At 42.3% G+C, this 17,086-nt stretch overlaps 2 protein-coding genes across 2 annotated transcripts; both read right to left on the bottom strand.

Annotated features, from left to right (window-relative positions):
• Positions 1–7,090: 7,090 nt before the first annotated feature.
• LOC133912002 (purple acid phosphatase 3-like) lies at positions 7,091–9,723 on the bottom strand. Its single transcript, XM_062354519.1, has 7 exons — positions 9,375–9,723; positions 8,676–8,832; positions 8,435–8,542; positions 8,225–8,352; positions 8,003–8,131; positions 7,857–7,924; positions 7,091–7,733 (listed from the first exon to the last, which is right to left on the bottom strand). The coding sequence occupies exons 1-7, from the start codon at positions 9,567–9,569 to the stop codon at positions 7,493–7,495; spliced, it is 1,026 nt and encodes a 341-aa protein (XP_062210503.1). The 5' UTR covers positions 9,570–9,723; the 3' UTR covers positions 7,091–7,492.
• Positions 9,724–11,486: 1,763 nt separating this feature from the next.
• On the bottom strand, positions 11,487–13,792 carry LOC133912001 (purple acid phosphatase 4-like). Its single transcript, XM_062354518.1, has 7 exons — positions 13,553–13,792; positions 13,004–13,160; positions 12,781–12,888; positions 12,572–12,699; positions 12,340–12,468; positions 12,187–12,254; positions 11,487–12,057 (listed from the first exon to the last, which is right to left on the bottom strand). The coding sequence occupies exons 1-7, from the start codon at positions 13,733–13,735 to the stop codon at positions 11,820–11,822; spliced, it is 1,011 nt and encodes a 336-aa protein (XP_062210502.1). The 5' UTR covers positions 13,736–13,792; the 3' UTR covers positions 11,487–11,819.
• Positions 13,793–17,086: the final 3,294 nt, after the last annotated feature.

The following is a 17,086-nucleotide window of genomic DNA, read 5'->3' as shown; positions in this document are numbered from 1 at the left end:
GTGCTCGCGAGACTATTTCGCATTGACCGATATGGAAAAGCGGAACAGAAAACCCCAGCAGTTACGGTCTTACGGGGCAAGGCAGGTTTAGGATGTGTTTAGTTGGAAGTTGAGGTCGGATGGGATATGATTATTTTTATTTTTTAATATGATGATTTAATTTCTGTTTGGTTGGATGGATAGGATAAGCTAATTTTCTATTTGGTTGGTGGGATGAGAGTGGATAGGATGAGTTAATTTTCTGTTTGGTTTGATAGATTGGATGAGCTGAGCTAGTTATAAATTAGTACATCATATGAGAAGAATATTAGTGATTTTTTAAATTTTTAGAAATTTATTGGAGGTAATAAAAATTGTTAGAAATTATAAAAGTAGATTTATTTAGAAAATTTTAATTAAATATTGGCTTATATTTTTTTAATCAAACTAATTAAAATAGGTTATTAATGAGCTCTAGTTTGCCCATAAAAATATTTAAATTTTTTGGACCACTCTTATAATCTAAATAAAATCGAGAGTTAAATAAAAAATATAAAATCACACGTACCAATGCTCGGCAGACGAACATGGACAAGTCCGTCCGGGTTTTTTTACGGGATCGACTGATCCAGGATCTTCAATGAATATTTCCTCCACATGGATGATCCTGTCTGTTTCTGACCTTAAACCAAACAGACGGCAAGAGCAAAAAGGTGGATGGAGCGATCCCATCCAGCCCAGGACGATGAACCAAACGCACTCTTAATTGGCTAAAAAATAGCTACGTCTTGTTTAAATTTCAAAGTCCTGGGCCATCACCTGTTGATGGCTTGACGCTTGTCTGCCTAGGACCCCACTCGTAGTGACCGCGCATAAGGGCCAGCCAATGTGTGCGTCGAACGTACACGACGGGGCCGGAACGCCTCAAGATTAGCGTCGTCCGTCGGTCAATGCTCTCTAAACCTGTCGTGGGTGTCGGTTACAGTGGCCCCACATTAATGCGAGTAGTTGCGAGGTGGGGTATGGGGCATGGGACAGTAGCCCCTTTACACCACTCGCTGTCTCACACGACGAGCGCCCCATCCGTTAGCGACGATGAAACCGTGCGCCACCTACATTTATGGGGCCGCGCGTCAGCTTCCTCTGGGGAGGAAGAGGTGAAAACAGAGTTCGTTTTCGAGAGGGAGGAAACCCAGTGCTGGCTTGAGCAACAATTGGCCAGTCGCGTCGTTTTCCCCTCCTCGGTTTCGGTTTGGCGCGTTCCCGGTTGGGTACTTTTGCTACGGCAAGGTGGCAGTGGCCGAGTTGGGTCAGGCTCGAGGAGCGGATTCAATGTAGAAATCATTTTGCGTACCTAAGTTAGATTTAGATCTGAGTCTGACTTTACCTACAGGTACCTATAGCCTCGAAAGCTCGAGGCCTCTTTACTCCGCTGTCTAGCCCGTCTTTGATAGGTTTAGAGCTTGACTCCAATCCGACACTCACACACCAATAGATCCATATCCATTGGGTCGACCATAAGGGACAAATCCAGATCCAAACCACAGGTGTCATCCATGGGGCCAAATCTAGCCATGATGGCGGCTGTGCGTCGGACGGTGCGGCCCCTCACGCTCACCATCGCTTCAGGGCTCCTCCCCATGCTGAGGCTCGCTACTCGTTCCTCACCTCGACCAAGGTGCGCAGCAGGAGGATCCAATTGGAGACACGATGTCCAGCGGTCCAAGTGGATCTCAACCTTACTTAGGAAAGGAGCGGCACTGATGGGGGAAAGGAGGAGGTGTGCGGGTCTCGAGTCCTCATCGGTATCTAGGCATTTGCACTGATAATAATTTTAAATCAGAGCAGATTTGAAGTCTCGAGTTTCAGATTAGATATATTCTCACTCTATCCTATCCTGACCCGATCCATTGCTCGCCGTAGACGGTACGACATGTCGCCGCACGGGATGAGCTTCGAGGCGGGAACCTGCCGCTTCCCCGGTCCGATCAGATCGGCGAGCGAGCGCGCGATCCCACGGCGTGTGATCGTGTGGCGGCCACGAACAGACGGGCAAGCAGCCAGGCAGATTTGTTTCACCCGCCGTGCGCTTTTCGGCAAAAGCTAGTGGTGGCGGTGGATCTGTGTCCGATTCGTGAAAGGGACGAGTTGGTCAGGACTCGGGAGGGGCGAGGAAGTCCGCGGCTGCCGGTGGGTACGCTCAGGATTGGCACGTTGGTGTGGGAACTTGAAAGCGTGGTCAGGTTTCTGGCGGAGCAATCCTGCTTCTTTATCGTTCGTTGAAGATGCACGGAACGGCTCGGACACTCTTTCTGCTTCGGTGGGATAGTGGGAGTAATCAAAGTCAATTGATAAGGTAATCAAATCCAGTGTAAGTGTCCGCCATTAGTGCCGTGCAATAGATGGGAGGATTGACCAGGGGCTAAGAATGGCTTGAAACGCTTTACCAATCCAGTAAGGCCCCAGCTAGCGTCTAGACGTCTGATGGAAAATTTTCCATCGAGCATTCCGTCCTTCTGTCGCAACGTCAAAGATAACGTTTACAATATTTGATGTCAGCATTTGCAATACAAAAAATGCATCAAAATAACTCATCGTATGTATCCGATTCCAAGAGAAAAATTCCCACGTAACATCCCGTCATGTTACACGCAATATTTTCGAACAAAACTATGTGTTGTAGAATTGGGTGAAATATATGAAAATAACTATTAAAAAAATAATAACATCTAAAATATTAAATTTGAACGTATAAAACATTAGGGATAAAAAAATAAGAATTAACTCAAATGTATAATATTTTCAGGTCCGAATCTGTATGCAAGAGAATCTAGGATGCAACATATAAAAATAACTAAGACAATAATTTTTCATAACTTATGAAACATTAAATTTGAACGTCTATTAGAGATAGAAAAAATAGGAATTAACTCAAATGGATAATATTTTCGAATCCGAATCTATACGCAAGAGATTCCGATATGTAACATATAAAAATAACTATCGCAATAAATTTTCATAACATTTGAAATATTAAATTTTAACATCTGAAACGTTAGAGATGTAAAAACATAAGAATTAACTCAAATAAATAATATTTTTTGATTCATATCTGTGGGCTGACCTGTAAAACGTCCTATCGCTCGGACACATGTAGTCAAGCATTACTGATCCAGTAACGTCACCTAGGATTACCGACACGGACGCCGTTCAAATCATGTGCTTGCAACCTTGCACAAGTCTGCTCTATGAAGGGGACGTTTATAGAAAACAGACATGGCGACGAGGGCCAAAACTGCGAGGCAACAGCGCGGTGGAACGCGACGTGGAGTTGCGTATTCATCCATAGTTTCATACTACTTGCTTCTCTTTTGCAAACTTTAACCGATAACCTTTTCTTTCTACCTTTTTTTGTTACGGTGGCACGCTGCTTTGGCCCTAAAGATGCTTCGTTCTTCCTCGGTGGCTGCGCTCGTTCTGCACAAGCGCACATCGAGAAAAGTTTGAGCTCTTTTTTTTTTTTTTTCAAAAAAAGGTCAATATATCCCAGGGAGATAGAGTCTCTTGAGCTCTTTTTTAGTTTCTTCGTTCTGAAAACCCTCTGATTTTAGAAACGTTAAAGCGAGAAATAGACCAGGTACTGCGACCAAGACTGGAAGTTAGGTACGCACATAGGGCATGTACTGCTAGGCTTCATACCGTTCGTTGGCTCGGAATTTGGCCGGTGTGTTCTGGTCTAATGCATCATGGCATGAGAACAACTCAAGAAAAGGCTGAAGATTGCCTCACAAGATCGTCATCCGTGTGTCCAGGGAGGATGCATTCATGTATCTCATCTTCATCCGTTTAACACGGTTTCACAAAAAACGGAATGGACAGGACCTGAGCACTGTGCCTAGTTGACGAGACATCGAAATAGCAATAACCACGGATGCCCACACATGGCTTTGGTCCTAGGTTGCTTGGTGAGTTCGTCTCGGTAGCATTGCTGGGCGGCACATCTAGAAAGTCTCGTCTCAGGTTTGGGGAGGAATGTTGCAGCGAGACAGGTGACTGCTGTGCTTGGGAAAAAACACGAGAATTTGAATTTGAAAACCCAAAAATGGCGACACAGGTGTGACAAGAATCACGAGGTAACCGTGGACTTGGAGCGCTCGCAAACTCAGGTCCGGTCCACATACATTGAGCAAAGATTACCAAGGAGGCCCAAACGGGTCCAGACCAGCTACCTGCGCCCAAGAATGGCCCGAGATACCGCTCATTCCCAACTTTTCCTTCACTCTTCCGGCAGCTCGGAACTAATAGCGAGCAGGTATTGTTTGGTTGCTCGGAACTAATACACGGTATGATCCTAAAAACGCTCATCTTTTTTTGTGTGTTTGGTTATCTGAATCATACCATTTTATTTAAGATTGAGTGATATAGATTATAAAAATATTCTCTCAATAGCATGTATCATCCTATTCAAGAAAATTAGCCGAATGGTCCATACAAGTTCGGTCAACTCCGCTAATCACCTACGGGTAGTGATAATTAGTGATTATTAATGGTTATTAAGGATTTTTAAAGTTAAACAGTAGTTACAATTAGATTTTATTAACCATAACTAATTATAATTATGGATATTTAGTGATGATTATTGATAATTTAAGTTTGATAACTGAAATTAGTAATAAATAGTATCCATTAGCATAGTTTATTAATAATAACAAATATAAAAATTATTACTTCTGTAAAATAATTAAATTGTACATGGATATAAGATATGACTTTTAACTAACTAAATATGTTCTCATATAATCTAATATATCCAACCAGACACATTCTCGTACCATCTTATATATCTAAATAAACAACTTACTTGAACTACCTTATCCAGGATGATCTCGTTTCATTTAACTTGTTAAACCAACCAAACACTACCTAAAGGGTTGACTGGTTCTCCTTATCGGAGAGTCTTGGCCCAACGGATACATATTTGATTGTTTGTATATCTCATTTTAGTCTATCCTAGCGGATGTAAATGTACGTAAGTAGCTTAATTTGAGAGGAAAGCTCGCAGCCTACATCCACTCATATAAGGGATCCACTTGTCAGTGTCACATATTATCTTATGTGAGTAACTAATCACAACATCAATTCTTTGCATCCACTCATATGATCTCAGATTCGATCAACTAAATAGAAACTCAGCTCGGTCTATTCAGACATATACAACCAATCAAATATTATTGTTTTTAACAAATATGATCCACTTAGCACGTTCCCCTCAGCATGTGTATGCACTATGCTGGTGAGATCCGTGTGGACTGCAAGAGCCTTCCCTGCCATTTTGTAGAGTGATAAATTTACCACCCCGCCTATAGTTTATAGACTCAAAGACCTCATTTGTCAGATTCAGCGAGGAATTGTCACTCCGATAGAGTGACAAACAATTAAATATTCCCCCCTAGTATGTCAACCACCACCTCCGCCCGCCACTACCAGGCACCATCCCCGCGTACTCCTCCAAGGATTCCTCTCCCACGAGACTTGCAAGGTACACGCCGCATTCCCTTCAACCCCTCCTCTCACTCAACCTCTCAAAACCCTGAACCCTAGCTTGGCTCGATCCAAATCGTTTGATTAACGCGGGATGCACGTGTTAGGAGCTGGAGTTCGTGTGCCAGAGCTGCGGCGCCAGGGGTACCACCCGTTTGTGGTGTCCACATTGCCGCCGCACCTGGTGGCCACCTCCTCCTAGCTTTGTCTTAAGAGAGAGGAATATTAGACCCTTTAGAGAGATACTCACACGATCTACTGACACCCGGGTTCGAGTCTGGTTGGGCGGTCTCTAACTAAAGACTCTACTAACTAAGTTATTGTTCGGTTCTCTAAACTATTTCTAAGATTTACTTTGTTTCTCAGTGTTTCACCTTGTTTATCACTTGCTCTTTCTTGTCTTTTTTTTTTTCATGAGTCCACATGTAAACTTTCTTGTGCTGACCCCTTGTCCTTTCAGATTCAACTATAGAATCAAATTCACCATTTCCATCTTTCACTATAAAGGCAGTTGCTACTTGAACAATCATGGAAAGGACTACAAGGGCGGAATTTTGCAGTTTCAGGATGGTGATCCTTCTTCTATTGTTCCAGTTGATGGTGTAAGCAAAACTACGTTTACTTTACATCCATGTGTTTTCACAATACTTTTCTTATGTAGCACACAAATCTTTTTGACTGGTAAAAAAAATTATCTGGTAATTTTCTTAAATTTTATGAGAAGTTTTTTTTTGGTTTCCAGCTTTGTTTTTATTTATGTAAATAATATTTTATGTTTTTCTAGTGTAAAAATTATTCTAAAAATGTTAGAATAAATTTTTTAATTTAGAAAATAGTTTTTAAAAATATAGATTAATTCTGATAAAGTTTAAAAATATTTTCTTTGATAAAATAAATGCTTTTAATATGCCATCAGCAATTTTAATTCTAGAAAAATTAGGTTTAATATGTTTTGTACAAAACATATTAAACGCATTTATTTTATCAAAGGAAATATTTTTAAACTTTATCAGAATTAATCTATATTTTCTAAAACTATTTTCCAAATTAAAATATTTATTCTAACATTTTTGGAATAATTTTACACTAGAAAAACATTAAATATTATTTACATAAATAAAAACAGAGCGAAAAACATATTAACACATTTATCTAAATCATTTTATATTTTTGGATTTTTTAAACATAAAACCTATATTTCGGAATAATCTATTTTCATGAATTTTTTTCTAAAAAAATCAAATTACTGCACAATGCTGATGTCAGCACGCTGACTAGGACTGTCATGTGGTGAAACCGCCACCACGTCATTAAAACTACCGAGAAAACCACTCCGAGGGATAAAATAGACGGTATTGATAGTTCGGAGAAGTAAAATAGACAATTTAAAAGTTCAAAGGTTATCTGGATAAATGTGATAGTTCGAGGGAGTAAAATAATTTTTTTTTAAAATTTAAGGTAGAGGAATATCGAACGCTGGTTGAAAAAAAATTCGTTAAAATCTGTTTCTCAAAAAAAAAATACCCACAAACTGGTCCATCCCGGTTCGAGCCTGAGTAGCCGTCCCCTCTCTCATACAAACACAGAGACATGGCCCTTTATTTGTGGAATTTGTAGAAAGTAGTCTTACAGTCGAATCCTGAGGCTAGTGTGTGGAGATAACTACTTAGATACTAGAGTCGCCTCTCCTTTTTTCCTAAAAAAGTATATATTGCATAAGTAGTTCCCAGTGGCTGATATATTGTGAATCGGAAATCAGAAACAATGGACCTTGCAACACTACATCTCTGCTCCTCCAGTAGTAGAAAGTTCACAGGCACTGTATGTTTATTTGGCAGATAAACCGCACGCCACCTTAAATACTAGCATTTTTTCTTTCTTGACCACTGCTGCTGCTTACCACAATATCACATTCAAATTTTATACAGAAAGCTGAACCAATCTAATTCTCCAATGGTGATTTGGATCTGCCTCATTCTTCGGCAACATAGCTGGGGTGCTGGATGAGGTATGTTTTTCTCAAGTTCCACTGGGAATACTGGTACAATATATTCCCATCAACGTCGTAAAAGATGAAGTCAGCTTGGCCCTGGTGTAGCTGGAGGGACATGAACCCTTGCCCATCATAAAAGAACTCGAGTCTATCTTCATTTGGCTGGAAGAATCCTCTCCATGCTCTGGAACCGCCTCCACTTGTGAAGTATTGGATTGAACTGGAACAACAGAAGCGTGTGCACTATATAGGTTAGACCACTTCACCTGGTGTGAATATAATGCCATGCATTTTCAATTCTAAATCACTGTGAAAATCGACTTTGTAGAACATGAATGCTAACCTGTCTCTGCTGCTGATGTGTTCCAGGCAGTGGTCATGCCCATTGATGTAGAAGTCGATGCCGTTGACCTGGAATGGCACGAAATTATTATCGAAAAATTCTTTTTGTATACTTTTGGAGGCGCTAATACTGTGGCTACTTGTAACCTCGAGGATAGGAAGGAGCAGTTGCAGAAGCTCCTTGGTGTCACCATGGTGACTAACACTCCTCATGGTGTGATGGCCAACAGCAATCTTCCACTTTGCAGTTGATTTCTTCATTGCCTCATCCAAATCCTAGATTATAGAATAAAAAAAGAGATGAAAATAATTTTACTTTTGTAACATAACAGATCTGTTTGTCATTGATGAAATCATTCCAGTATGCACCTTCAGCAAATTGGTTATGTATTTTTCTCGAGGTGCTACTCCTCTCCAGTCATAATGATCGTCTTTAGGGTGAATCCAATACTCAAGTTGAAATGGAGTGGTGTCAACAAAGAAGAAATCCACAATTTCTGACAGGGTTAGAAATGATGTCAGAGTTAGTCCTTTTTCTCAGCAGAGTTTTCTCAGTTGGAACAATATATGATTTTGTACCTGCGTTCACGATAAATGATCTCATGCAAATAAATCTGTTGTCGATCTTTCGCAGGACTGGGCTAAGCTGTGCTAGAGCATTACCCTTGTAGTCATGATTTCCCAGAACTGAAAAAAAGAAAAGAAAACAGCATGTGCAAGCCTTAGTAAATATACATACACAGGCAGTACCTAGCATGTTTTGTCATCGTGTCAAAGAGAAATGGTAATAGCAACACAAGTGACATACAGTAAAGCTTACCAAGGTACCAGGGCTTGTGTAAGCTCTTTGCCGTGTAGATATCTGTGAACGATTGCTCAAACGCCTTGTCATCTACGCCCGTCAGGCCGGTCTCGTAGAAGTTGTCTCCGGTGGATACGACGAAGTCGATGTTGAGCTTCTCCCCAATCCTTCCCATCTAAATGCAAAATTTGCTTATTATCATTCATTCACTATGTACCTAGTTAGGTCGCAGTTGCAATTTCGTTCGTGTATATCTTGGCCAATCACGAATTGCTCCAGTGTACAAAAGAAAATACTTTCTCATCAGAATCGGCCAGTTCAGTTTCAGTAAGATTCGAGTTCTTTATTTCGTAACAGCAAATGTATGCCCGATGTCCTATTCTTCTGATCCACCATCCATTCCTTTTTTTCTTAAAAAAACGAAGATCCACCGTCAATTTCGGTGCGCACAAAGGTAGAAGAAGATTGCCATCGGGCCACTGCAAGCGTCGACGAGTTTTTCTTTAGCATAAACGAATCTGGAGCGACAAGTGGCGATCTAGCCAGCCAACCGCCGGACAGTTTCGTTCCCACGCCTCTTCCGCCCAATAGGAAACGGCCACCGGCATGACGGCATCCCGCTTGCTTTCCTCACCCAACATGTTCTACTTGGACCAACAGTAACGAATCCTATAGGCGAGAGCAAGATGGCGGTAAGATTGATTGTGTGCTTGTTACCTGCTCGGCGACCCGGGACTGGTTGTACGTCCCCTTGCGGCCCCAGTCCCCGACGACGAGCAGGCTCAGCGACCCGTCGTTCTTGGCCGGGTGCTCCAGCCGGGGCAACTCGGCCGCGGCCGGAGCGCACAGGAGCGCACCTACGGCCAGGAGGGCGAGGACCACAGCCGCTGTGGCAGCTCTGCCCTTCGCCATAAGCCCACACTCGAAGCAAGAACCGGGCTGGCACCGGCCGGTATCAGGTAGTACGCGACGGCGAAGTCACCGGGCTAGGTGTCTTGCAAGAATCTTGCAGAGTCGTGGATGGGAAAAGGGTAACGTTGGGGCAATGGGCAACCGATGGGTGGCGCGGCCCAGGGGGTTTCTGCTTTCTGATTAGACCACAGGGATTCACGTCAAGGATTAAATTCTTTTTCACGAAAAAATTTCGTTTCCTTTAACATTTTAATAATTTCTCTTTACAGTTTCCATCACGAAGAGATTCACAAGATTATTTTCTTTATGATAAGATTCTCTCTTTTTTTTTCCGAAAAAAAAATAAAATAAAGAGAATATGATTGGAGATGATCTTACCAGCGGCGTCTGGCACAGCAAAATCGTTTCACTTTCATGCCATCCACACTGAGCGATAGTGCCATCTCAAAGGAAAGATAAATGTGCGGTAGTGTGATCCGTGGACGAGTTTGTATTAGGGTCATCTGGTTGGTGGTAATGTTGGATAGCATAGGGCTGTTCTCGTTTTTTTAATTTATCTGTTTGATTGGATAAATAAGATGAACTAGTTTTCTATTTCACACTAATCAACACATATTAGCACTTATTGATATCAATCTTATCATAGTAATTATTAATTAACAACAAAATATGTTAATTATCACTAATTATATTCTAATCGGCACACCAATAGTGTACTAATAAACATACTAATACTTAACAACCATAATCTTATAATAATAAATACTAATTAGTAATATAACATACTAATTGTCACTAATTATTTTACTAATGACTATAATTAGCCAAGTTCGATGCATCATCCGATCAAAATAAATAAATCACTCTATCTAACATATTTAAAAAATATTCTTAAAAGTCAAACGCTCTCTAGCTGAACGACTCAAAAATATAAATAGATATCTCCATCAAACCTCATACTATTAAACAAACACATCCCAGCCAGCCAACTGGAGTGATGGGCGATTGAGCGCGGTGATATCTTTGGTGTCTCGCTCGTGTCACTCGAGTGCCAACTTGCAGTCACAGGTCCACGGCAACTTGGGAGTTTTTCGCCATGCAACTGCAAACTATCATGTGCTAGACTGGCTCCGGCATGTGCACGAAGTGTTTGGTGGGGCTAGATGGGTTATATGTATCTATGTTTTTATTGATACGATCATTTGAGTTGTTTAGTAGATAAGATATAACAAGAATAATTAACTAAATTATATATCTTAATTTCAAATAATAATATTTAACATATACTAATCAGCATGCATTATTGCTTATCAATGCTAATTTGTTATAGTAATGGCTAATTATCAATAATTGTACTCTAATCAACACAACAAATCGTACGCTAATCAATACACTAACACTTATCAACTGCCATATCACAATAATAAATATTAATTAGTAATATATCATGCTCACTATAACTAATGATTTTATTAAGGATCACGATTAGACAAGGTGGTGACCACGTACAATAAGAAAACCAGTTCCCTTTGTCCAGCATTGTAAAGAATATTTCTCAAAACTAGATAGTCTTATCTATCCACCCATTCAACTAAACATCTTAAAAAAATTTACGGTCATCTCCCATCCCCTTTGTCCCTCCAACTAAACATGCCCTTGACCCATCAGGTGAACAGGCTCAGTTGGAAATTGGCCGCCTTTTCTTGGACAGGTCCGAACTCGGACAGGTGAGAACTGGCAGGATTGCCTTAGCTAGCTTCACCTGCTTGTACAAACATATACGTTCTGTATTTATGGGTCGTTGTTGGAAATAAATATCAGCTGACAAAGCCACGATGCATCTTTCTCTCGAACACATAGTCCTTCACTCGTGAAATCTGTAGAAAATAATCTTCCAGTCGAATCCTGAGGCCAGTCTGGAAATCACTACTTTTAGATACTCCTCTTTATTTCTTCCTAAAACAGTATATATTGCATGAATAGATGTCCAATGACTCGTACGTTGTGATTAAGATTTCAGACACCAGTGGACATCGCACACTTACTCTGAAAATCTCTGATCCTCTAGTAGAAATTTTGAAGCCACTCAATGTTTCTTTGGCAGATGAACCACGCGCCACACTAAAATACTAGAACGTCTCCTTTCTAGACCACTTTCTGCCCCTTATCACAATATCACGTTCAAAATTTTACACATATATGAGATAGCTGAACCGATCTATTCTCCAGTGGTGATCTACATCTGCCTCATTAGTCGACGACATAGCTGGAGGGCTGGAGGTGGTTTGTTTGTCTCAAGATCGACCGTGAATATTGGTACAACATATTCCCATTGACATCATAGAAGTTGAACATAGCTTCGTTCTGGTCTAGCTTGAGGGACATGAACCCTTGCCCATCATAAAAGAACTCGAGGTTATCCTTGTTTGGCTGGAAGGTTCCTCTCCATGCTTTCGAACCGCCTCCGCTTGTGAAGTATTGGATTGGACTGGAACAACAGAAACATGTGTGTTAGGCTTAGGCCCCTTCAATTTCATCTAATATGAGCATATTGCCATGCATCATTTTCAACTTTAAATTACTGCAAAAGATGAGTTCATAACAAATGGATGTTAACCTGTCTTTGCTGCTAATGTGTTCCAGGCAGTGATCATGCCCGTTGATGTAGAAGTCAGCGCCGTTGGCCTGGAATATTATGAAATTATTACCAAAGGATTTCTTTTTATCAATAGACCTTCTGAGGCTAATATTGCAGATAATTCTGAGTAACCTGGAGGACTGGAAGAAGTAGCTGCAGAAGCTCCTTGGTGTCACCATGTTCACTGACACTCCTCATGGTATGATGGCCCACGGCAATCTTCCACGTTGCAGTTGATTTCTTCATGGCCTCGTCCAAATCCTGGATAGTATAATCCACACCAAAAAAAAAGAAGGATTGGAATTATTTAACTTTGAAGCATCACCTTTTCTTAATCATGGATGAACTCATTCAAGATATGCACCTTCAGCAAACTGGCTATGTATTTTTCTCGAGGTGCCACTTCTCTCCAGTCATAATGGTTTTCTTTAGGACGAGTCCAATACTTCAGTTGAAATGGAGTGGTGTCGAAAAAGAAGAAGTCCACAATTTCTGACAAGATTAGAAATCATATATTGCGGTTTTCAGAAACCTAGTTTGTTTCCTAAGTCAGCACAAAATATGATTTTGTACCTGCGTTGACAATAAACGATCTCATGCAGATGAATCGGCTGTCGATCTTTCGCATGACCGGGCTCAGCTGCGCAAGCACATCACCCCTGTAGTCGTGATTTCCAAGAACTGGAAAAGAAATGTACGAGTCTTAGTACACATAAACAGTTCACATAGCATGTAAGTATCAAAAGAAAAGATACCGTAGCAACACGAGTGACGGATAGCACAAGTAACGCTTTACCGAGGTACCACGGCTTCTGTAAGCTCTTCGCCGTGTAGATATCTGTGAACGATTGCTCGAACGCCTGGTCATCTATGCCCGTCAGGCCGTTCTCGTAGAAGTTGTCCCCGGTGGATACGACGAAGTCGATGTCGAGCTGCTCCCCAACCCTTCCCATCTGCATGGAAATTAAATCTCTCATTTCCATTGGGGCACCGGCGCACTGACAAAGTAGAAGATCACTAAAGAAAACGGCATGCGGCATTGGGGGCATCGACGATTTTTTTCTTTCAACTAAAGAAAGCTGAAACGAGAACCGGTGATGTGACTTCCATTGCTCCCACTTTCCTACTCCTCCAGTCCTTCTCCACCAAATCACAGCCGGCAGCCCAATCGTCGGCTACCAGCATGAATCCTACCCTGATATTGAGATATTCTCACCACGATCTCCTACCTCGATGAACTGTTACATGTGCTAAGACCTTAACCAAGATTGCCATCCTAGCTATATTAATTAACGGATCAAGATCGTAGCTACAGCAGCAGGGTGCTTAGTTAGTTGTCTGTTACCTGCTCGGCGACCCTGGACTGGTTGTACGTGCCCTTCCGGCCCCAGTCTCCGACGACGAGCAGGCTCAGCGACCCGTCGTTCTTGGCCGGGTGCTCCAGCCGGGTGAGCTCCGCGGCGGCCGGCGCGACCACCGCGAGCAGGGCGAGCACCGCGGCCATGGCAGCGCTGCTGCCCTTCGCCATAGGCCGGCAACAGAAGCAATCTAAGAACGAGATGAGGTGCCACGACCGGGCTGGGCTCTGGCCGATATATAATAGCTGAGGCGGATCCAGTTAAAAAAAGTAAGCGGGGTATAACAGTTATTGATTATTTATAATTTTACAAAAAAGAATTAAATCTATTATAATTTACTGAAAAACGAATTTAAACGGGAGCCTTTGCTCCGATCCGAGTGTGCTGGTCCGTCCATGTATAACAGTGGTAGCACGCAACGCCACTGCAAGTCCACTTACCGGTTAGGTGTCTTGCAAGCATAGGCAGCAGGCAGTGCGGGAAGGGTTTATAGCGTGATATAATAAAAATTATTATAAAATTTATGATACATGTAAATAAAATTATATGTAATAAAATAAGAAAGGAAATAAATTACCACATATCATGCTATGAATAACTTCCTCTGTCTTAAAATAGATAAATATTTTAGTCACTTCCACAATGTTCAAAATACATGACATTATATAATTTTAAGGTAACTTTAGTTTAATTTTTTTTTAATTTTATCTATTTCATTAAATAACTTTCTTCTCAATTCAAATCTTATTTTCTACATAATAAATAATATTTAAAAAAAGCAAGATGTTTATTTTAACATTCGCTTACTATTATGTTTAACTTAAAACATTATCTATTTTAAGATAGATGATGAGTAGATAAAGCACCAAATGCAGGAGACAGGTTTCAGTATAATTATTTTCCGTCCAATGGGCGGGTGAATGGGTGACACGGCCCCACGCGCGCCTTTCCGCTTGGGGGTTTCTGCTTTCTGATTACTTGTACAGCTTGGAGACGCCAAACAATTTTGCTGCCGTGTCGTCCACAGTGAGCAAGCGACAAGCCCCAAACCCGCTTGCATTATTGGAGCCGTGGTCCATGGATCGGAGTGGGCGAGCCAACTGGAGTGATGGGCGGTGATAACTGAGGACTCGAGGTTCCTGCTAACTCGCTCATGCACTCGTGTTAGTTGTTACTCGAGTGCCTTGCTTGCTGGTACAGGTTTACAGCAACTTGGCTTTTCCTTTTTTGGCCGTGTAATCGTCGATTATGATTGTGCTGGACTGGCTACGATCCAGGTTTCAGGGTCCAAAAACCAATCACTAAGCTTTTTTTAAACCCAATAAAAAACGCAGACGTAATCACACATTTATACCACCACACATATATACTCACGTAACGTGGTGTACCCCGAAGGGCAGCCCAATGGGTTGAAGCACACCCGGCTGGGTGGAGGAGCGCGGCTGTTGGTCACCGCCGTTCTACTTGGACGAGCAGTTACAGCCCTGAAAATAAACTTTGGAGCAATTGGAATCCTACCAACGAGATGAAGATGGTGAGATCGTATTCCATCTTACCTGCCCCGTGATCCTGGACTGGTTGTGCGTCCCCTTGCGGCCCTGGCCCCCGACTACGAGCAGGCTCAGCAACCAGGGACGGACCCAGCAGGCCTCCACTTATTTTATTTGTTTAGTGAATTGTAGATATTTTTACTGTAACTCCAGTATTAATGTACCTAGTAGGTATCCGCTCGATTTGTGGGTTGAATCCGTTCCTGTTAGTAACCCGTCGTTCTTGGCAGGGTGCTCCAGCCGGGTCAGCTCCGGGGCGACCGGCGGGCAACAGAGCGCGACCACGTCCAGGAGAGTGAGCATCGCGGCCATGGCAGCACTGCTCGTCATCGCCACAGGCCACCGGCACTCGAAGCAAAAATAGGACACGACGGGCAGGGCACAGTGTTATGTGTTTTTTTTCCAAATCAGACGACTCGGATCTAAATCGAATTCTAATACCCACATCAGATACAAAATTATATTTCACATATCCAAATAATTTTTCTTTATAAAAACAGACATCTAAATTCGAATCGGCACGTTGTCCCGACTCCAGCGGCACTACCATCGGCAGATACAAAACGGCGAGTCATCTGGTGAGGTTCTCCGTCCAATGGGTGGGTGACGCGGCCCCGCGCCCTTCCGTTTGGCTCTCTGCCGTGGGGTTGCCGTCTCCCGTCTCGGCAGCGCCTGGGCACGTCAAATCGTTTCACTTTCGTGTCATCTGCGGTGTGCCGAGCGCGACAATGCGATCCGCGTGGGCGCGCTTCGTCATGGGAGCCGTGGAGTGGGTGACACACTGCCAACTCGACTGGATTACCTTGCTTGATGGACGGGACGGCGATGGCCTGGGTTTCCGCCGACTCCCGCGCTCGTGTTACTCGCGTAGCAGCAGCTTTCTGTTACAGCACTTTGGAACATTTTCGCCGTGTGCGAGGCTAATAGCTATCGCCCAAGTTTGTGGTCGAGAGGCCAATCGTTTACAAACATGGAGTCCCCATGCGTGACGTGCGCGGAACCATGCGAGGATTATTGCAGGGTCGTGTAACGCTGGTGGTGGATCGGGCCGAGACTCGATCGTACCTGACGAGACAGCGGCATATCAGCTCGGACAGGTAACAACCGCCGAACGACGTGAACCGGCAAACAACCGCCTCGCCCTCATGTGCACGTACGTCTTACATTTTGGAGGAGATCGCATCGATCATCAGAGAGCATTAGTTTAGTAAAAAAAAACATAAAATCAGCTGTATACTCTGTCTACGCCGCTGTTTTAGATAGCGCCTGTGTCACGTTTCGCGCGGAACGCTTTCAATTTGTTGCTTGAGAAAAACACACACTATAAAGTACTGGCGCATGTTCCGAGGGGTAGCTTGATCCGTTGGATATTCTTGGCGCATGTTCCGAGGGGTAGCTTGATCCGTTGGATATTCTTCGGTTCCGTGACCGGCTGCTACTCTCTACTGAGTAAAGCTGCTAGGCTCAGAGCGACGCTGTGTACCAACTACCAACGTTTCGTAGAGCAAACGAAACAAAGAACACTGCTATGCTTTGGGTCCGGTTGGTTTCAGTTAAGTATTATAATAAACGGTTTATAGATGATAGATTATAATAAATTGAATTATGATAAGTTGGAGGGAAATAAGCTATGAGCTGTTTGGCAACCTAGATTATTGGAGTCTGAATTATTAGCAAAAGTCTGTAATATCCTCAATAGGAGGTGGGATATTCGGTGTAGGATAGGAGGAGTGGTACTGGTGGTTAATTTTTCTTAAATTTGATAGGTAGTATAGTAGAAGATTAAAATAAATTGAAATAAGCTGAAATAAATTCCTTTTCACAGTTTATAGGATTATTATAATCTGAGCTTCAGCTTATAATAATCTGGATAAATAAGCTAGCTGTTTATTTCAACTTACAACAAATAAGTTAGTTTATTATAATCATAAACTAAAACAAACAGAACCTTAATTGTTACCAATTCTTGCA

Source organism: Phragmites australis, chromosome 3, assembly GCF_958298935.1.
Source record: "Phragmites australis chromosome 3, lpPhrAust1.1, whole genome shotgun sequence".
Classification (NCBI taxonomy): Eukaryota; Viridiplantae; Streptophyta; class Magnoliopsida; order Poales; family Poaceae; genus Phragmites; species Phragmites australis.
Note: the sequence above shows the minus strand (reverse complement) of the source record. Positions and strands in the feature narration are given on the sequence as shown.

What these genes read in the sequence shown, in the direction of transcription:
- LOC133912002 (XM_062354519.1), bottom strand. Translation starts at nt 9,569, where the DNA reads ATGGCGAAGGGCAGAGCTGCCACAGCGGCTGTGGTCCTCGCCCTCCTG. An exon ending in AGTCCCGGGTCGCCGAGCAG is followed by an intron (nt 8,833 to 9,374) that starts GTAACAAGCACA and finishes TTTTGCATTTAG; the next exon opens with ATGGGAAGGATTGGGGAGAA. An exon ending in ACACAAGCCCTGGTACCTTG is followed by an intron (nt 8,543 to 8,675) that starts GTAAGCTTTACT and finishes TCTTTTTTTCAG; the next exon opens with TTCTGGGAAATCATGACTAC.
- LOC133912001 (XM_062354518.1), bottom strand. Translation starts at nt 13,735, where the DNA reads ATGGCGAAGGGCAGCAGCGCTGCCATGGCCGCGGTGCTCGCCCTGCTC. An exon ending in ACATAGCCAGTTTGCTGAAG is followed by an intron (nt 12,469 to 12,571) that starts GTGCATATCTTG and finishes TATACTATCCAG; the next exon opens with GATTTGGACGAGGCCATGAA. An exon ending in TACTTCTTCCAGTCCTCCAG is followed by an intron (nt 12,255 to 12,339) that starts GTTACTCAGAAT and finishes ATAATATTCCAG; the next exon opens with GCCAACGGCGCTGACTTCTA.